Source organism: Heloderma suspectum, chromosome 1, assembly GCF_057233095.1.
Source record: "Heloderma suspectum isolate Gila_16-S chromosome 1, 16-S_ref, whole genome shotgun sequence".
Lineage (NCBI taxonomy): Eukaryota > Metazoa > Chordata > Lepidosauria > Squamata > Helodermatidae > Heloderma > Heloderma suspectum.
This window is the reverse complement of record NC_139458.1, coordinates 179,364,518-179,386,496: the sequence shown is the minus strand read 5'-3', so window position 1 is coordinate 179,386,496 and position 21,979 is coordinate 179,364,518. Positions and strand designations below refer to the sequence as shown.

The window sequence follows — 21,979 nt, the reverse complement described above, 5'->3', positions numbered from 1 at the left end:
AATCCCTAAGGCCTTATCCGACCAACTAATTGTCAGCTCTCTCCTTTTATAACCTCAGAATCCCCACACACACAAGCACACACACACACACACACACACGCCCCTCCCACCTTTCACACACTCTCATATGTTCCTTTAACCCTAATTTACCTTGGTTGCACTTAACAATGCAAGCGCATACTTTAATATAACAAGCACATGTTACAGTGGTGTCTGCCAATCCTACTGAAAATGTTTCAATACAATATTAACCTTTTCCTTCATTTGTCATTTTTATTTTGATCACATAACACTTCTCTCCGATGTGTAAGATTTGAATTTCATAGTATTTTGACACTTGTTTGCTCTTAGGTTAGCCATTACTTGAAGGGATGGTGACACATGAGAATTTTCTTCTTTAATTTATTCCACCTTTGCTGATTAGTTGGAATGTGGTTCACACTAAGGTTACAATCCTGTACCCACTTACCTGGGGGTAAGCTCCATTGAATTCTGTAGGACTTGTGTATGAGTAGTCATGTAAAGGATAGTGCTCTAAAAGTGAAATCTAAAAGCAATTTTAAAATAAAAATTGAAGCAATAAAACATTGCCTGCAGAAAATTGCTATCTTGTAATAACTTCTGAGATTGTTACAGTCATGCCCCATATTGGCATTCCGGAGTGTCTTCTTTACAGATTACCAATGATAAAATCTAAATGGGAGAAGTGCAGGTCTGCCTCCTCCTCCCATTGCAGAAAAATATTGGTGGGTTAGAATGCCCTCTCTGCCCCTGCCCCCCAAATCCTCAAAGACTGAAGATTGTTGATATTGGCTGCCTCAGCTGGCTGGGCCTAGAAGTTGGAGGGGCTGAATGGAAAATAAATGAACTGGCCTTGCTTCCCTGAAACCTGGGGCCTAAAGATGGGGGAGACAATCGGGTTTAAGGAAACATGCAATGTGGTGAGTGCCCTCCAAGCCTAATTTGCTCTGAACAAAGGATCTTTTAATTTGAGAGGTGGACTTCCCCTTTATCACCTAAAAGATGGAGGGTGACAGCATTGGAGATGGGGTTCCTCTCAGTGCAGTTGTGTGTGTCCCCCCACATTAAATTATAATGGTTTCTCTCCCCCGCCGCCACCCCCCCCCACTTTTCTTCTAATGTTCACTTTGGTAGTCACATGGAAAACCAAAGGTTACATTCCTAGAGGAGGAAGGAAGTAAATGATTATGCTGCCATGTTAACAAATGGGCAGACTCTGGATAAATTAGAGTAACAGAAATATTGAAGAAGTGTAACACTCGGTTTGATTTCAAGTTTTCACTGCCTAATCTTACATGATTAAACACCATTACAGCAAAGTTCCTAAACCTACAAGCCATATGTGAAAGTGTTTCTACAAGTGCTGGGCATGCATTATTTTGCATAGTATTAGGAGAGCTGGCATTTTATTCTTCTTGGAATGGAGGAGGGAAGACATTTTTATTATTTCTAATAAATAGATGGATAGACAGACAGACACCTTATTTAACATTTATCTTTGTGTGCTTTATTTTTTTGTTTTTAAGCTGTAATTTGCCATGAAACTTTAAAAGTAGGATAAAAATTTGCCTAAAAAAACAAGAGCAATGCAAAGTTTCTCCAGTCACTTTGCTTCTCACTTCCCAGTTTCACAGAGAGAGAGGAAGAAATACTTATCCTGGTTCACTCAGGTAGGCATATTGTTTCAGTGCTCCCAGCACAGCACAGCCTGTTAAGCAAATCTGTAGTAATCCCTGTTAATCTTTTTTTTAATTATCCAGGGGTCATGGCTGTCTAGCTGTCTTTATTTATATATGTACTCGTTGCTTTTTTTACATAACAAATAAGTATTCAAAGCAATTTACAAGTATAAAAACACAGCAAAATCAGTTAAAACCAACAATAGCTTTTAAAATATCAGGTGTTTTTTTTTAAAAAAAAGGCCTACAAGACAGCAACCATATAATTAAAATTTGCTTTCATAAATCATCTGTGAGCCAGGGAAAGCCTTCAGAAATGACCTTTACCTATCAGCACGTACTGTAGAGGGGCAGGAATTTGCAGAGAATTATGTAACATGGGCATCACCCCCCCACAAGGCAGCTCCACATCACAAATAATCTCGTGCCTATAATGTGAGAATGGAGACTATAAGGCTACATCCACAGACCTCAAAGGACAAGGAGATAATCCTTGGTGGCCACAAGGCATGCGTATGTATTTATAAATGAGAAATGAATTCAGCTATAAGAATAATATTCCTAGCCCTAGATGTTGATGATTTTGTGCACCTATTGCTTTCCATAAATATACTACAGGTAATGCAGGGCACCAGTCCAGACCAAATAAATGCAAGCTTTTAAAAAAAAATGATTTTGGAATCCTCAAGTCACCAGCACATAGTAGTGACAGTTGTTCATACAGAGAGAGAGAGAAAGAGAGAGAGTGTGCTTCTAATTATAGAGATTGTAATTTCAGGAGTGAGCTCTGTATTCTAAACAGTCTTGGGGCACAATTATTCCTACTTCATGCTTCGTGTAGTTTTTAAAAGGAAGACAAGAACCCGTATGATTAAATGATTAACCTTGCTTTTAGCATCACTACAATGCTCATTGTAACTAAAATTACCTTTAAATAGTATCCTTGTGATCAATGAATAAAAACAAGAGCCATGTTATTTTTGGAAGAGAGCACCCACATAATTAGTTAGTTAGCTAACGTGGTTCTTTTTTTACTGTAATTTTACAAGTATTACATTTTGCCATAGACAGATGCCTAGTTCAACCCGTTTATTTGTGGGTCAAAGCAAGAGCTGATATTGTCACAGCTAACGCTACAAATCATATACTTTAAAAGTTGGTACATTGTTACTTGTGTACATGAACACTGTTCCCGTAGGAATGGAGGCAAACCACAGGATTTGATACCTTTTGCCAAAGGATCTTCCATATTGTCAGCAGTCCCCAGTCACATGTCTCTGAATGGCTGTCTGTTAGCTGTGACCCTTTGCAGAGCAAGAGAAAACAGATGTCTCATCATCATGCTGCCAAGCTGATGGTGTGTTTTTTTCCCTTGCATGTTAGGAGCAATTCCACACAGAGAGAGTTTTTGTTAATTAGTTTCAGATGATGACTAGGAGTTTTACACCATATACGACCTCCAGTCACTGCTTTTTCAGCTCAAGTGGGTGCTCGGGGCTGGCTCTCCCCATTTCTTAATAAATGCTAAATGTAGCTTTATGTTTATTAGATATTTAATTGCTTCCTTGGTGCCTAAGAAAGAATAACATGCACACATACAGAAGAGCTCCACCTTACATCAGCGTTATTTTGTTATGTTTGGAAAAACACATAACCAAATTCGGCAGCTTGTAGAGTTCTTAGTACTATGTTACCTTCTTTCTTTCTGAGTGCAAAAGCCCCTGTGCAGTAGTAGCATATGTCATCTTATGTTGCTAAGCACCTAAAAGTGCAGCAGCTCCTGCTGCTTTTTTACTGGACAGGACCTGCCACAGATGGCGGAGGCAAAAGCTATAAAATCTGAATAATTTTGTAACCTGTATACTTTGTTTTATTGCCTTGCTTCAGCAGAGAAACACATGCACTTCATGTGCCTTTCCTAAATGGATTCTCAGAGCTAGATCCAAGGTGCATAGACTCTGGCTTGAAATTGGTTTAAAACCTTTATATCAAAATCTCAAGAGTGTGTGTACCATCCAGATGCATATGAGCATTCAACAAGGCTCTCTCAACTACACAAGTAGGTCCCTGCTGAATGAGGTGGGCTGATGCTGAAGAGGAATCCCCCTAAATTGGGAAGAGGCAAATTCTGCAAGTGGAATCAACATTTTCTTAGTCCTCCTTGACAGAAAATAAGACAGCATGCATGAACACGGAAGGCGCGCGTGTGTGTGTTAGAGCTGCTTAAAAAGGAAAGAAGCCAGATGGGAGGAAAGAGCAGAAAAGTACAAACATGACATTTATGAACAGGTTGGGATCCAAAGATTCCGTTGCAAGTATGCAGATTCTCCTTCTGTCTGCAGCCGCAACCACCAGGTCCAGGGTCTCTTAAGGGTGGCTTTTATGGGAGAAATGGTTGACGGCAACAACAGCCATCATGAGCAGAAGTGTCTTCTACTTGCATACCAGAATCTTTGAATTCAAGTCATGGATTTTGACATACTCTGAGCACATGGTGGGTTGTTTCCTCAAAGCTACTTTACTAGGTACAAATTAGGAGGGAGGCCACCTCCACGGCAACTTTCTTACCTTCAACTTTCATGTGAGTCCACGTAACTAACTGATTATAATTGGGACAATTGATTTTTGGAGCGGGGGCGGGGAGAAGCAGCATGACCTTCCATCTTTGATTTCTGCTGGCATTGTGCAGCAAATACTTTCCCTTTTATTTAGTGTCTCCCCACCCCCCGAATGTAATTGTAGAGATAATGCTTACATTATCAGAAGAAGGAAGAGTTCCATGTTGTGAATGTTAGTAGCACTGAATAGATGTAATCATACATTTTGGCCACAGCCGTTTCTCTAGAGGAGTTTCATTGATCTCCCAGTGAAGTTCAAGATACTGCTGTTTGACGACTTCAGAATTAAAGGTTTATTGGTTGCAGCTTAGACTGCTTTTCTGCTAGTACCACTTTATTCTGGAGACTTCAGCAGCACACTAAGTCTCGTGGATGCTATTTTATGTTCTAAATGTCCATATTCTTCTAAAAACTAATAGGTTTTTAAAATTGCTTTCCAGCAACAAGAACAAGATCCAACTAATTTATATATTTCCAATTTGCCACTTTCAATGGATGAACAAGAGCTTGAGAATATGCTGAAACCCTTTGGACAAGTTATCTCTACAAGAATACTTCGCGATTCCAATGGCACAAGTCGTGGGGTTGGCTTCGCAAGGTACTGTGGGTTGCATCCAGTGTTAGTCTAACAAATCCCATTCATTTCAATGGGTCTACTCTAAGTAGGACTAACAACCCTATGGTAGCTGTCTTCCATATAACTTTTCAAATGTTGCACATCATCACAATGATGCTTACAGTGTGTGTGTGTGTGTGTGTACACACATATATATGCTCAGTTATAGAAAGTATACCAGACCTTGCCATGAAAAGGAGCACAAAACAAAGATGTTAGAATTGGTCATTTCAAAATATATTTGTTCAGTTGACTGGTCAAATAATGTTCAAGTATATGTACCATATATTCATTAGTACTGTCGTAGAGAAATGGGTTAACTGTGATTACTGATGTCAACAGTTTATTATGGTTTTATTATTAACAGTAAAGAGGGAAATGCATACCAAATATAAAAGACAAAAGTATGTTTTTGAGAGGTGGGTGTGATTTTAGAGGATGAGAAGTTTATTCTAAATGACATGAATATGGGGCCTTGCCTCCCAGTGCCAAGGGCTTTTCTCACCTGTCTTTGTGATAATAAGGTGTAATTTAAATTTCATTCCAGCTTGCAATTGAAATATAGGCCACTGCTTACACCACAGCAACCTTGGAATCTTCAACAATATTAGACTGCAGTCAAATGAGTGGTCGATTGATTGACATGCCAATCCCACAAGTGGAACCAACATTTTCTTAGTCTTCCCTGACAGAGAGTAGGACGGCATGTGTGAACATGTGTGTGTGTTTGTGTGTGTGTGTGGATATAGATGCCATATACATACAAAGGTAATACATGATGATGAACTCAGTAATCTTACGCCCAGGAATCCTGGGTTGAGATTCCCTCCCTCATTCCCTCCCTATCTGTCAGAGAACCGTAGTTTGCCCAATTTGCATGTAACAGCAAACTAGTTTTCCAACAAACCAGGAGGGAATTGCAATTTGTAAAGGGAGGAGGGATCATGCAAGGCTTAGGCTTGTTCACATAGTGCCAAACTCTGGTTTGGCATTATGTCTGAACTGAACCAGAGTCTTCATCATGGTGTCCTAATCACAAAGTATAGAAACCAAAACATGTACGTACATGTTAATAATATACAGTTATCTCTTTTTTATCTTTTATGCAGGATGGAGTCAACAGAAAAATGTGAAGCAGTGATTGCTCATTTTAATGGAAAGTTCATTAAAACACCACCTGGAGTTTCTGGTAAGTTTCTTGTATTCTTTGTAGTACAATTGCAGTGAATGATTCTTGTAACTCTACATAATAAGGCTTCTCTGGGGTTTGCTAGTTTGTTCAGTAGTGTTGAAGGTGAATCTTCATTAGAAAACTTGATACCCAAATATAGAACAAGATTAAACTGACCATCCTGAGATATTTTTCCTCCTACCCAAATTAACTTGTGTGTTACCTGTGCAAAACTAACAACTACAAGCCCATAAAACTCCTAATTGCTCCTACTGCAATTTATTTATTCATTTGCTGCTGTGAGAGGCCCAACCCATCCTATGATGGACAGCTGTCAGCTAATGATAATTGATCACCCTGCCTACTATGGTCCCTTTAGAAGCCAAGAGTTAACACCCTTTCATTATCAGTTTCTGCCAGGTAGAAGTGTGTTGGTCCACGGGATTAAATTAATACAGCCAGTGAGCCAGAAGTGAAGTGCAGGGTGGAAAAGGTATTTACTATGCAGAAAAAGGAGCTTCTCTTCCATTTTCTGGGAATAGTAAAATTGTGTACTATAGGGAGGAAGAGACTAAGTAACGTACATGACAGTATTTATGTGAAGAAAGAATTAGAAGCAAAGTTAGTTCATTAATAGCTCATGCTTGCTTTTATGCTGTCTTGGATGTGGGTACAGCTCTTTGAGCTGGCAGTCTGGAGTAGAATTCCTCATGATTCTCCAAGTGCAAAAGAAACATATTTTCATTTTCCACATTCCTACAAACACCTGTTGCTTTGCTAACTGAAGCTCTTTCCAGAATCGGCCACTTTTAATTGGTTTGACTCTGACCAGCAGGATATCCCCAGTTTGATGGGGAAAGGTAAAACAAATCTTTGTTGTGTCATATTCTATATCCTTCCTAAGAAATGGTTGGTTCTTGAATTACGGGTGCTTACTTTTTGTGATGGTCCCCTCACCTACAGCCATTAGAAAGCGATTGGAGAAGCATGATTGGACTAAAACTGGGGGCTGTGCTTGTGAAAGTTATAAAGGGTCCCCCATGTTTCAAGAACTGGAAATGATCCCACCATGTTTTATGATGATAAAGGGTGGAGTTGCATACAGATAGCAGGCTTAATTCTCAGTGGTTGCCACAGTATTCAGGAAGACCAACTAAACAGATTGTAGTCAGCATCATTTGTTGGGAGTGTCAAGACTGTTCCTGGAAGCAGGGGAACCAAGGAGGTGGGGCAGGTGTTTTTAACACTTAAGTAGTATCTGTGACTACCATACTTCCCCTGCCATATTTTCCTACGGAAAAAAGTCAAGTGCAGCATTTGCTAATACTAACATGGGTGGCCTCATCACCCTAACACTAAGGGGCTTGATCTTCACAAGTCCATACAGAATATAGACAATTTTCCATCCTGTCCATCATAATTATGGATATTTGCTAGTATATAAGGAGCACAGGTACACCCAGATTTAATGCAGCGAGAGAATTCTAGATTTAAGTTGGACTATTGAGTGTCTAACATACCTGTTATTCTGTGCTTAAATGTCCAAACTAATTGACTAGATGTAGAGCTTGATCTTCCAGAGCAGGGATGGGCAAGTTGTGGCCTCCAGATGTTTTGGCCTACAACTCTCATCAGCCTTAGCCAGCATAGCCAATGATGAGGGATCATGAGAGTTGTAGGCCAAAATATCTGGACCCACAAGTTGCTCTAATGTGAGACTTAAAAGACATAAATGCAGGATGTTTAAATTTGGCAAAGAACTCCATAGCATTTGAATTGTTAGTTATTTGTGGTTGACTTAGCTCTTGCAGATGATCCACACAGAAGCCTATGTGATCTTCCCTGACCCCACCACAAATGTGCTCTGTCCAGTACCACTTCTCTTCAGTTCAGGGCATCAAAGCCATTTTCTACTCCCAAAAATGCCCTTCTGTATTTAGCATTCAGCTTCAGGTGATTAATATGAGAAATGCTGGTTAAAGTAGCTGTAAGAGAGGCACCGAAAAATATAGAATTTACAGCAAATGAAGAGTGTAGGTACCTGACACTCTGCCAGCACTGCTTTCACTCTGTCTCCTCTGAAAGAAGAGCTAAAATGCTGCCTTGCCATGCCCTAAAGGCCTTTCTCTGTATCCGTTCTGCTTTCCCTTTCCACTCTGTATGAAAAAAATCATCACACTTTCCTTTCTGTACTTCCCTCTTTCTACCAACAGAATAGATTTTCACTTATTCTTATTGCCCTCATGAAACATGGCTTCTTTTCATTAGCTTCTCTTCACCGATGGCACCGTATTTCTTGCTGATGCCTACATGCATGCACGCACATACCTTTAGTCCCTTATGTTCTGCCGCTGCAGCCTGATGTATGTGTGGCTTCGGATGTCTCTCCTTCAGTCTTAACTCATTTTCTTGGCTTTGTGAGAAGGGCAGGCTTTGCTTCCCTCCCAGTGAAGGAGAGGCGAGTGCGGCACCAACTGTACTCTGCATTAGCAAAGCTTTCCTGGGAAAAGGGCAAGTAATAAATACAGGTAACACACAAAATCAGTTTGCAGTGCTGGAACTGTGCGTACCACCAAAGGACACAGAAACTTGGGTAAATCAGCAAATCTGAGTTGGATGGGGAAAGCACTAGAAGGACAGCAGCCAGAAGATGGCAATGAATAGGTGTGGGAGGAAGCACATCTGTTTTGAGAAAAGCATGTTGTCATAGTGCAGCTTAGCTGAAATAACAGAGTTTGGAATCGAATACCAAATGGCTAAATAGGTTTATGGGAAAGGGAGCTGTGCCTCTTGGGTAGCATGAAGCAGATCAGGAAGTGCTTGTGCAAACAGTCCTCCGGAGACTAAACCAGCTGGATTTGGAAAAATATATATCTGTATTTTAGAATGTCTAAGAAATATGTATGTAAAAGCATTGCCTTAACATTAGGGGTACACAAATTACCTGCCCTGCTCTCAGGCATACCATACAACAGCTACAACTAAAGAATCCCCCAGAAAGAATCAAGGGCCAAAAGCCCTCTTACTTAGGGCTGTTCAAGAAGTAGTGAGAAACAGACCTCTCCTGGTGTCTCCAGAGCAAGCCTGTGTTTACATCAAGGGTGAACAACTTATGGTCCTCCAAATGTTTTGACCTATGGCCCTCAATGATCCCTGCTCATCATTGATCATTGATCCCTCAATGATCAGCTAGCTAGGGCTGATGGGAGTTGCAGTTCAAAACATCTGGAGGCCCCAAGTTGCCAACCCCTGCTTGAAATGGTAGATGTATTCTTTTTCTGTTGGTCTATCAGTAACTCTCATTAGGTCTCCATTGCCCTTTTTAATTCTTTCTGTGCATTCCTTTCTGTCTGTGTTTTGGAAAATAACTCTGCTATTTTCATTTGGAAAGCTATGCTGGTGTGCCTTTATTACAAAATACAACTAGAAATAATCACACCAGTAAAATGCAAACTTCTATGAACATTCCAGCCACCTCTAATTCTGTAGTCTGTCATTGGTAGAAAGGCTGGGGTGTTCTTGGTGCAGCTTTCAAAGCAGAGACTGCGGAGTACAGGGCTGGAGAACCTATCGCCTTCCAGATGTTGCTGGACTCCACTTCCCACCAGTCTCAAGTCTGACCAATGGTGAGGGATGGTGGGAGTTCATCAACATCTTGAGGGCCACAGGTTCCCATCCCTGGCCTTCGTAGTATGCAGTTGGGCTGTTGGAAAGAGCAAACAATTTAAAGAGGTTTTTCCCGAGTCCTCTTCTGATTTTGATATTGGTCTTTGGCACCTAATAGAAGTTTCAGTTATGGGCCCCTCCCCACAGCCTCCCTAGAGAGAGAAAGTAATTTCCAATCAAGGCTGTATCACAGCCTTATTCACATAAATCACCTCAGGACACCATAAACAAAAACTGACTTCTTTGGGGGGGTGAAGTGTGGGAACAGGCCAGTGGAGATGGGGGCAGGGGTCAAGGTATTCTAATAATGGTACCACAGCCTGGATCAGATGATGCTTTTTCCCTGCATTAAGGGAGCTGGGCAAGGACATATATCCAAGCATCTAATTCAATCTTCCCCAATCTGTCTGGGGATGATGGAAGTTATAATCCAGCCCATCTGAGGGGTGCCATGTTGGAGAAGGCTGGTCTAATAGGTTGAGGTATGTCTCCATTAAGTAGTGTCTGAAAAGACTGCTGGAGCAGAACTCTCTCTACTCCCTATGTGTTTGTTTTTTTAAAGCAAACAGATCTTCCTGTGAGTTTATAAAGTAAATCATTGCTGAAACTGATAGATATGGAGAAACTGCAGACACCAAGGGAACGGTTTGGAAAAATGTTAGCATTGTTCACTGTAGAAATTTATAATAAAGGAATAATTCTTCTCCAAAATGTTCCTACCCATTAAAAATAATATTCAGTCCAAAACACCACATGGAATGTGACTTACGTTGTTAGTGCAGCCCACACTGCTGTCAAATCTGCAACAGGAATGGCGATGACAGGACATGTTAGAACCTTTAAGCTCATGGCTGTGATGCTTTGATTCTCCAACACCCGTCATGGCTCGGGATTTTGTTTTTCTCTTTAAGCTTACAAAAACCATTCCATAGTTTGAGAAAGAACATGTTTCTATAGCCAGTTTTGTCTTTCTGGGATGTTACCTAACTGTAAATTTAGCAGGAAATTATTAGCAGAAAGTGTTGGGAACCAAATTTACTACAATTACGTGTGGTGTTTTGGTGATGAGGGATAGCAAGAAAAAGTGGTGAAGGGCTGTGTTGCAGGCTGATGCAGGAATTGTGATGCATTTACATAATGGGGTAGGACTGAGACAAACTTTGCCATTATCCTTAGGGACTGTATTAAGCTTTAAAAACAGAATAAGAAGTGGATTAATTTTTGTGAACCACCCATAGAGCTTTAGCTATTGGGCAGTATAGAAATGAAATAAATAAAATAAAATGAAGGATAACAACACTTGACTTGGACCTTGGAAACTGGATCCTCAGGTTTTACCAGCTTGCCTTGAACATGAAACTCTGGCTGAGAGATTGCATCATTTCTGTGAAACAGGAATGATGCTTACATGGGTTGCAAGCTCTTTAGAAGTATATTTAATAGATTTATCAACTGCTTTTCAAAATAATATTTTCTCAAGGTGGCATACAAAATATAAAATTCAATTTAAAATACATATCAATATTACAATAATAAACAAATACAGTAATGAGCAGAGAAAACAGTTCATTTCAGCCAGCTATTTTGCCATAAGATCTAAATACAAACCTAACCCAGCTTCTTAATTAAAAGAAGTCTGAAACAAAAACATCCTTAGAGCCTTCCTAAAAGACAGCCACTGTCAGAAAGGCCCTGTCCCTTGTACCCACTAACCTAACATCCTCTCCTGGCTGCACACAGGCAGGGCTTCCATTGCTGAACTTTTAATATTCGGGTTCAGATCAGTGGATCTTTTATGTTATGTTATTTATCAGATTAACTAACACTAAATATTTTAATGTACAGTATCATGTATGATACTTGTACAGAGGCCAGCATGGCTTTATCAAGAACAATTCCTGCCAGACTAATCTTAGCTTCATTTTTCGGTCAGCTAAGTTCCTTAGTAGATCATGGAAATGCTGTGAGCATAATATATCTTGACTTCAGCAAGGCATTTGACAAAGTGCACCATGATATTCTGATTAACCAACCTCTCCGCCACCACCACAAAAGAAAGAAGCAACTACTGGGCATTGCCAAAACATATGTTTAAAAGAAGCATTAGCTGTATTGCACCGCCAGCAATTCGCTGAATTAGACAATCCTTTATTAAATAGATGTTGCGGTATCCAGTAGACACGAAACAAAAGTTTTTGCTGAATAAGATGCAGCATAAGATCTATAGATGCTACAGGTAGATGTCAAAGCATCAATCTACTGATTAGGCCTTTTGTGGTGGTACCCACAGCAGTTTCTCAAATTCCCAGATTTGCCCATGGGTCCAAAAACGTTGGGGACCCCTGCCTTAGAAGACAGAAAAGGCATTCAAAATTATCTTAATAGGTTAGAAAACTGGGCAGAAAATAACAGAATGAAAATTAATAGACAAGTGCAAAGTTCTTCATTTAAGAAAAAGAAATAAAATGCACAGGCATAAGATGGGGTATACCTGATTTGACAGTAGTAGATGTGAAAGAGAACTTGGAGTTGATCACAAGCAGTATAAGTGAGCAAGGTAATGTGGCTGCAAAAAAGGCAAATGCAATTTTAGGATGCATCAATAGAAGTATAGTTTCTAAATCACAGGAAATAATATTTCCATTCTACTCTGTACATGGTCAGAGATCACCTCTAATACTGTGTCGAGTTCTGAACAGCACTCTTTCAGAAGGATTCAGATGAACTGGAACGAGTTCGGAGAAGGGCAGCAAAGTTTAATGGGACTAGATACTGCATCCTACAAGGAAAGGTAGAAGGAACTGGATATACTTAGCATTGAGAAGAAAAGACTGGGGGTGGGGGTGGGGGGGATATGATAGCACTTTTCAGGTACCTAGTCATGCAGAAGAGCGCCACAACTTGTTCTCTATTATCCAAAACTGTAGGACATTAAATAACAGGCTTAAGTTACAGGAAGGCAGATTTCGATGGAACATTAAGAAAGACTTCCTAATGGTCAGACCACTCAGAAAATGGAACCAGCTGCTTAGGGAGGTGGTGGGCTGTCGGTCGCTGAACGTCTTCAGGCAGCGACTGAGGGCCATCTGTCAGGGATGCTTTAAACTGATTCCGGCACTGAGCAGGGGCTTGGACTCAATGGGCTCAATGGCCCCTTCCACCTCTAGGGTTCTATGATAGAAGTAAAAGAAAACATTGAATTTCAGACTTCAATCGGGCATGATTTAAAGAGTAAAAAAGCATACGTATATAAAGCCTTTAGCAGCATCTTTGTATTTGCACCCGAACCATCTGTTATGTGAGTGTCAAATTAATTTGCTGTGGGACAACCCTGGGCTACCATAACAGTAGGTAGGTGGGAGGTGGTTGAATGCAGCTGAACCCCTTAAAAGCTGTTTTAATTTATGGAGGGAACCAGAATTGGAAACCACATAAATTAATTCAGGTGGCTTCTGCTCATAACTTGCCATTTTTCTTTTGAATGGTAAAGCTCAGAGTTAGTCTTTCAAGATTCTGTTAGCTAATGAAAATATGAGATACCTGCCAGAACATATAATGTGTGTGATACAGGTAATTTATAGTGTCCTTGTTTATAGTTTAGGTGTGTAATCCAACCAGAGCACCTACATAAATAATATTCAGTGCATACCTGTATCCAATTAGTTCCTTTCATGTGTCCCATAAAGTGGCACAATAAACGTGTCACTTTCTTGAGCGCCATCTTAAGCCTGCTGTTGCTAGTAGCACGCTTGGCTGCAGTCCTATGTCTTCCCACCCAGGATTAAGTTTCATTTGAGTGACTGGCACCTTAGTCCTAAAGCTGTTTGTTTGGAAGTAACCACTACTGATTTCAGTAAAACTATTAGGTGAAGATTGCTGCTGCATACATGTGACTCATCCGTCACTTCTGTGACTAGCATGTGTGAATAAGTCATTGCAGTTTTACCACCAGAGGCAGAACATGTCTCAGATACCATATTTTGGGGGTGAAGTTGAGTTGCACCAACTGCTAATTACAAAACAATGGTCATGTACGTGTGAATCAATCCATAATGGATCTATAGTCAGAAACATATGTATGAGGGAAGATTACTTGACAGCTCTTTCCTGCCTTCCCTAACCTGATGGCCTCCAGATGTTTGGGACTCCAGCTCTCATAATCCCTGACCATTGGCCATGCTGTCTGGGCCTGATGGGAGTTGTAGTCCAAAACATCTGGAGGGGTGCCACATTGGGGAAGCTGACCCTTTCCATGAACACCATTTGTCCAGCTTGCTTCTGGACCATAACATCATAACTGGTTCAAAACTGCTGACCCTGCCCCCAGTCCAGAGCTCTTTGTGGGCTCTGGTGCATGTATGGAGCTCCTAGGAAATCCACATTTCCCAAATCACTCAAGTGAATGTGGCGGTTGTGCATGTACATCTGTAAGGCCCCAGGCCTGAACCAAGCTATTAGTAGTTTTAGAGTGGCTTAGATGATCCATAATGTTCTCTGACTTTGGTTCAGAAGGCTACTGTTTTCCCTAACAGGCCTCTTGATTTACCAGGATGAGTCAAAGGTCGATAGAGAGCAGCCTCTGCACATTCCATGCTAACAAGCTAGAGGGTCTTATCAGTATGTGCCTGGGAAGTAAAGCTTGTTTGTCTTAAAGCAGCAGGTGGCTGTGCTGAGAGTCTTTGCTGGGAATGAACACTAGTTGGCGCTTGCTGCTGTCATGCTGCCTTACTGCTACCATGTATGGTATAAAACCCATTTTACCCCATGGCTCTGGGTTCAGAGAAGCTGTCTGATCCAACCATTGGGAACGCCTGTGTGCTGATTGTACTCAATAAAGTATCTCCTTGTAAGTAAACCTGGATCTGATTTATCACTATCTTGGCACCTCTACATTAAGAGTTCGAAGCCCATGGCCGGGGCAATACAATATCCTTGTGCAAGGGTGAACCTGCTCCTTTTCTGAAATGAATGGGGACAGTCCTTGTGGATGTGAATGGACTAGAGCGTATAGGCATCCCACAAAACCCTCTGCTGCATCAGGAGGCTTTTATGTTTAACTGGATCTATAGTAAATGTCCTTAAAGAAATACTTTGCATAAAGAAATGCCACCTTGAGTTCCTTAGAGGAAAAGGTGGGATGTAAATGTAATGAACAAATAAATAAAGGTCATGTACAATGTCTGCTAGCACAGTGCTTCGTGAAAAATGCCTCAAGGTGTTTGTTTGTGCCAAGTCTTCTCTTGCAGAATAGTGCGCTGTCAGAATTTCTCCCACTCATGTATGTCTGGATCGAGACCACTGAGTTTTGGCTGAATCTGAAAGACAGATATAATCTATAATGCAGCACCCCACACACTTTTGTATACTTTAATAGAATATTTTACTAGGTTGTAGATCTGTGAAATGCATGAAAATACTGTGAATTAGTAATGCTGGGTACTATCAAGTATATCTAAATATTCTGGTTTCCAAGCAAAATAATTTGATAAAACATGCCAAGTAACTTTTCACATGGTAAGCAGCAATTTTTAAAAAACACATTTTTGCAATCCCAGAGACTATTATGAAGACTAATCATAAGGGATTTTTTTAGCTCCTGCAGAACCCTTGTTGTGCAAGTTTGCAGATGGAGGACAAAAAAAGAGGCAGAATCAGAACAAATATATACAGAATGGAAGAGCGTGGCACAGAGAAGGCGAGGTGAGACTTGTAAGTCCTCGTTTCAAACTTTGAGGGGGGTGGGGTGAGTGAGTGTATATTAAAAAAAATAATAGGTGCACAAAAATTGGAATGCTTGGGCATTCATCTATATTGTACAATAGGATTTCACAACTATTCCTGTCATTTGGTTACTTGATACATTGTTTAAATGCATGTTTGTTGTTGTTCAGTCATTAAGTCATCTCCGACTCGTCGTAATCCCATGGACCATAGCACACCAGGCCTTCCTGTCCTCCACTCTCTCCCGGAGTGTGCTCAAATTCATATCCATTGCATTGGTGATGCTATCTAGCCATCTCATCCTCTGCCGTCCCCTTCTTCTTTTGCCTTCAATCTTTCCCAGCATCAGGGTCTTTTCCAGAGAGTTTTCTCTTCGCATTAAGTGGCCAAAATACTTGAGCTTCAGCTTCAGGATCTGTCCTTCCGATGAGCACTCTGGGTTGATTTCCTTTAGGATTGACTGATCTGACCTCCTTGCAGTCCAGGGGACTCGTAAGAGTCTTCTCCAGCACCACAGTTTGAAGGCATCAATTCTTCAGCGCTCAGCCTTCCTTACAGTCCAGCTCTCACAGCCATACGTTACTACTGGGAAAACCATAGCTTTGATTAGACGGACCTTTGTCGGCAAGGTGATGTCTCTGCTTCTTACTGTGCCGTCTAGGTTTGCCATAGCTTTCCTCCCAAGGAGCAAGCGTCCTTTAATTTCATGGCTACAGTCACCGTCTGCGGTGATCTTGGAGCCCAAGAAAATAAAATCTGTCACTGCTTCCATTTCTTCCCCTTCTATATGCCAGGAAGTGATGGGGCCAGATGCCAAGATCTTAGTGTTTTTAATGTTGAGTTTCAAATCAGCTTTTGCACTCTCCACTTTCACCCTCAACAACCGGCTCTTTAGATCCTCTTCGCTTTCTGCAATTAGGGTGGTATCATCTGCGTATCTGAGGTTGTTGATAATTCTCCCAGCAATCTGAATTCCGACCTGTTATTCATCCAACCCAGCGTTTCTCATGATGTACTCTGCATATAATTTAAATAAGCAGGGAAACAATATGCAGCCTTGTCACCAATCGGTTGTTCCATATCCGGTTCTTAATATTGCTTCTTGTCCCTCGTACAGGTTTCTCAGGAGACAGGTAAGATGGTCTGGTACTCCCATCTCTTTAAGAATTTGCCAGAGTTTGTTGTGATCCACACAATCAAAGGCTTTAGCATAGTCAATGAAGCAGAAATAGACGTTTTTCTGGAATTTTCTTGCTTTCTCCATGATCCAGCGAATGTTGGCAATTTGATCTCTAGTTCCTCTGCCTCTTTGAAACCCAGCTTGTACTTCCGGTAGTTCTCGGTTCACATACTGCTGAAGCCTAGCTTGTAGGATTTTGAGCATAACCTTGCTGGCATGTGAAATGAGCGCAATTGTACGGTAGTTTGAACACTCTTTGGCATTGCCCTTCTTTGGAACTGGAATGTAAACTGACCTTTTCCAGTCTTGTGGCCACTGTTGAGTGTTCCAAATTTGTTGGCATATTGAGTGCAGCACTTTAACAGCATCATCTTTTAGGATTTTAAATAGCTCAGCTGGAATACTGTCATCTTCGCTAGCTTTGTTGTTAGTAATGCTTCCTAAGGCCCACTTGATTTCACTCTCGAGGATGTCCGACTCAAGTTCAGTGAGCACACTATCATGGCTATCAGGGACATTCAGATCTTTCCCGTATAGTTCTCTTGTGTATTCTTTCCACCTCTTCTTAATCTCATCTGCTTCTGTTAGGACCCTGCCTTCTTTGTCCTTTATCATGCCCGTCTTTGTACAAAACGTTCCCTTGATATCTCCGATTTTCTTGAAAAGATCTCTAGTCTTTCCCATTCTATTGCTTTCCTCGATTTCTTTGCATTGTTCATTTAAGAAGGCCTTCTTGTCTCTCCTTGCTATTCTCTGGAACTCTGCATTCAGTTGAATATATCTTCCCCTTTCTCCCTTGCTTTTCGCTTCCCTTCTTTCGTCAGCTACTTGTCAAGCCTCCTCAGACAGCCACTTTGCTTTCTTGCATTTCTTTTTCTTTGGGATGGATTTCGTTGCTGCCCCCTGAACAATGTTACGGACCTCCGTCCAAAGTTCCTCAGGCACTCTGTCTATCAGGTCTAATCCCTTAAATCTGTTCCTCACCTCCACTGTATATTCATAAGGAAATATGATTTCCTTATGAATATAAGGAAAATCATAGGTCATACCTGAATGACCTATGGTCATACCTGAATGGTTTGGTGGTTTTCCCTACGTTCTTCAATTTAAGCCGAAATTTTGCAAGAAGCAGCTCATGATCTGAGCCACAGTCAGCTCCAGGTCTTGTTTTTACTGACTGTATAGAGCTTCTCCATCTTTGGCTGCAAAGGACATAACCAGTCTTATTTTGACATTGACCATCTAGTGATGTCCATGTGTAGAGTCGCCTTGTGCTGTTGGAAAAGAGTGTTTGCTATGATCAGCGTGTTCTCTTGGCAGAACTCTATTAGCTTTTGTCCTGCTTCATTTTGTACACCAAGGCCATGCTTGCCTGTTATCCCGGTGATTTCTTGACTTCCTACTTTAGCATTCCAATCCCCTATGTTGAAGAGGACATCTTTTTTTGGTGTTAATTCTAGAAGGTGCTGTAGGTCTTCATAGAACCGATCAACCTCAGCTTCTTCAGCCTCAGTGGTTGGGGCATAGACTTGAATTACTGTGATGTTGAATGGTTTGCCTTGGATTCGTACTGAGATCATTCTGTCGTTTTTGAGATTGTACCCCAGTACTGCTTTTCCCACCCTTTTGTTGACTGTGAGTGCTACTCCATTTCTTCTAAGGGATTCTTGCCCACAGTAGTAGATATAATGGTCACCTGAATTAAGTTCGCCCATGCGTGTCCATTTTCGTTTGCTGATTCCCAAGATGTCGATGTACAATCTCACCATCTCATGTTTGACCACCTCCAGCTTACCTTGATTCATTGATCTTACATTCCAGGTTCCTAAACAATATTGTTCTTTACAGCATCAGATTTTCTTTTCACCACCAGACACATCCACAGCTGAGTGTCCTTTCGGCTTTGGCCCAGCCGCTTCACTCTTTCTGGCGCTACTTGGAAATTCCCTCTGCTCTTCCCCAGTAGTATATTGGACACCTTCCGACCTGGGGGGCTCATCTTCCGGCGTCATCTCTTTTAGCCTTGTGATACGTTCCATGGGGTTTTCTTGGCAGGAATACTGGAGTGGGTTGCCATTTCCTTCTCCAGTGGACCACATTTTGTCAGAACTCTCCACCATGACCTGTCCGTCTTGGGTGGCCCTGCACAGAATAGCTTATGGCTTCACTGCGTTACGCAAGCCCCTTCACCACAATAAGGCAGTGATCTATGAAAGGGATAGAGTGAAATAACTATGATCAAATCAGAAAAAGCTGGAAATCGTCCATATCGTGACAGAAAACCAGGTTCCCTGACCTCAAAAGCCTTCTTTAAGGTGTCAGATTTTAACCTGGCACTGTGGTAAGGTGGCCTCCATGACATTGGTGCTGCTACTGAAAAGGCCCTGCTCCTAGTAGACACCTCTAGTACCCATGAGGCATAATTTAACAGTTTGGTACACTTCTGTGCGGGTTGGGCCTTTTATATTTTGATTCAGCATGACTAAGAATTTCTTCTTACATACGAGTTCTTGCAGAATAGTCAATACAGTGCAATAGTGGGAACACAGATGTCCCTGATGTGAATGGGGAAGCCCCTGTGTGCAGAAGCTCCATGACCATTCAAGGAGCCTCTAGATTGGGACTATATTCTTAATAAATAAGGGAATGCCTGAACAGATGATTTACTGCATATCACTTATGCAAACAAAATTTCACAATGCATAAGGCTGTGCTGGTATTAAAACAGTATCAACTATTTCAGACAGATGGGCTGGTGCTAAGGTTTTGGTTGGGGGTGGTAGCCAGTCTCTTCATTGGTTTTTTTTTTTCTCCTTCCCTAAAGGCTGGGATGACACTTACTTATGATCCAACTACAGCTGCTTTACAAAATGGGTATGTAGAATTTGGCACTTCATACACATGTGAAGGTTTGAGGCCTACAGAGGCAAAAGGGGGAAAAGGTCAGGCATAGTGGCCTGGAATTTTCTGCTGAGGGGGGAGTAACCCTGAGAAGAGCAGTTTCATTTTTCCAGCTAAGTGTCAGTTTCATTTCTCCACTTAAGTTTCATTTCTTCAGGTTTGAAACAGTACTTTCAGTTTTGAGGGAAGAGGGTATATAAAGAGAGTGAGAGAGCCAGTAAGGGCAGAGAGACAGCCAAAGCCTGAAATGAGAGCAGAGTCTGAAGAGCGAGCAGGAAGAAGCAGGCTAGAAAAGTCTAAGGACACCTAGGGTAAAGGAACTTGCGTTTTGCAACATTTGTTCTCTTTTCATGCCTTTTGTCTCACTAAGCTCTATTGTGTAAATACCTTTAGTTATTATTTGCTTGCTTTAAATTTACCAGTAAACTGTTGTGGTTAAACCTTGTGTCTGGTGTGTCAGTTGTACGTCTACAGCCTAAACCCCACGCTATTGGGAAAGAGGATTAAAAGAAGGAAGGTGGGACTGTTAAGGAGGCAAGAGATCTTTAAGGAGTTGCTCAGGGGGTCCAGGTCATAAGTGGAACCTTGACAACACATATGAGATTTTTATGGTACCTTCCTAAAAAGTACTAATAAAGATGTTTATATTTTTCTAGATTCTACCCTTCACCATACAGTATTGCAACAAACAGAATGATCACTCAGACGTCTATTACACCATATATCGCTTCTCCGGTTTCTACATACCAGGTCTGCATTTCAAGTTTAGCAGGATAAATGATGAAATTCTTAGCATCTTGTTTATTCCTGGCTTTAGCTGTATTATGTATGTAGAATGACAAAGATGGTAAGATACAACATTCCACAAAGCTTTCGTGTAAATTCCACACAAATTCCTAACAAAAAGCATGCTTTTGAAGTGTTCTGCATTTCCAGTGGCACAGTAATTGATGTGTGGAGTTTCCTGCTAAGGCAGAGGTAACCCTGGGAATCCTCAGATACTTATCAAGGGTTCCTTTGTGAGGAGATGAGTGATGGCAGAAACGTTTTCCTGAAAGGCAGTTTGCGTATCACCACAAAATTTCCCCCACATGTTCAGGAAAACCCCAAAAACTGCTACAGTTCAACAGTCACACATATGTGCCGCCAAGAGAATTCCCTGGGGTTTTCCTGAAGAGTTTTCTCTGTGGAAAGCATTACATGGGCACAAGACCTCAGACAGTCAGGACTAGAAGTTGGATGGCTGCCGGGCAGCTAGTGGTCTGCTCTTTGCTTCCCTTCTGCTTAGTACAAGACCCCATAAAGGATTTGGGGCTGAAGGGGAAAGAGCTTGTGTTGATCTCCTGAGCTACTGTGATGGCTCAGGGCCAAAGGAGAGTTGGGTTGAGATCACCCCTGACAGCCCTGCAAAGGGAGTGGTTGCAGTATCTCCCACCCCAATCTTATTGAAGGTTTTCACTTTGTTTTTTTTAAGGCAAGTGTAATTCACATATTTCCTCATCCAGTCAAGATCTGAGGCTACAAAACCTTTGACTGAACTTTCCAGTATGCAGTTATAGTACTAACCATTCAAAAAGAAAATCAGCGTTTGAACACTTCGTATTATTAGAATAAAAGAGGATCAAAGGCAGCAGTTATATGTTGTGGAACAGTTCCTTTTCAGCCCCCCCCCCCCAGTCTCCAGCTGTTCCTTATCAGACCTGAGGAACAATCCCCCAGCCCCAGTTCCCTGCATCTCTAGTTTTCACAACTGGCCATTCCTTTAAGCCAGAGTTCCTTTCCCAAATAAAAGTAGAATAGCTGTCAAGCATATTTATGCGAATCTTATAATGTTAACCTGCCATCAAAGTTGGGCATTCTACCAGGGCTCAAACAGGGCTCTTCATGTAAATCATAGTCAGTCTGAGAAAAAGGAAACAGATGTTACCACTTAGCAGAACCACTCCCTCTTCTTGCTCTGAGAAAAGCATATAGAGAAGATCACATCCTGTACTCTTGCTGTCTTTGTGATGTCAGATTAGAATTGTTGGTATTCAGCTTGCTGCATGCTGAGTTTAAAAAAAGAAAGACTATCCAACTGATCGGCATTTTCATTCCATTTCTTCCTACGAGTGAACTCGAGGCATCGAGACAAACCCTCTGAGGTTTTCTCTTCTATACTCTACCACCAGCCTCAGAGCTTCTGAAGAATTTATTATCTGTTTAAATAGTCTGCAAATGGTTATTTGAAAGAACTGCACTAGTAAGTTTTAAAAGGGAAAAAAAAGGCTGTGACCCAGCAGACACATACTGAGGGCAGTATCCAGTGGTGCCATTCCATTAGTGCAAGTGGTGTTGCGCTAGCGGAAATTAGGTTCTGAACTATGCACAAGAGAAGAATCCAGCTAAAGTTACTCTTGTGGAACC

The 21,979-nt window shown here is 41.3% G+C and overlaps 1 protein-coding gene across 2 annotated transcripts in view; it reads left to right on the top strand.

Moving 5' to 3' along the window:
• Window positions 1–21,979, top strand: part of RBMS1 (RNA binding motif single stranded interacting protein 1) — a 104,623-nt gene that overhangs the window by 72,609 nt on the left and 10,035 nt on the right. The window contains exons 5-9 of one of the 2 annotated variants that reach the window (XM_084811612.1): window positions 4,759–4,916; window positions 6,044–6,123; window positions 15,365–15,471; window positions 19,497–19,546; window positions 20,230–20,323. In XM_084811612.1, the coding sequence (XP_084667738.1) occupies window positions 4,759–4,916; window positions 6,044–6,123; window positions 15,365–15,471; window positions 19,497–19,546; window positions 20,230–20,323 (489 nt within the window). Of the gene's footprint in view, window positions 1–4,758; window positions 4,917–6,043; window positions 6,124–15,364; window positions 15,481–19,496; window positions 19,547–20,229; window positions 20,324–21,979 lie in introns of both variants that reach the window. The other variant, XM_084811601.1, reaches the window with a different exon arrangement.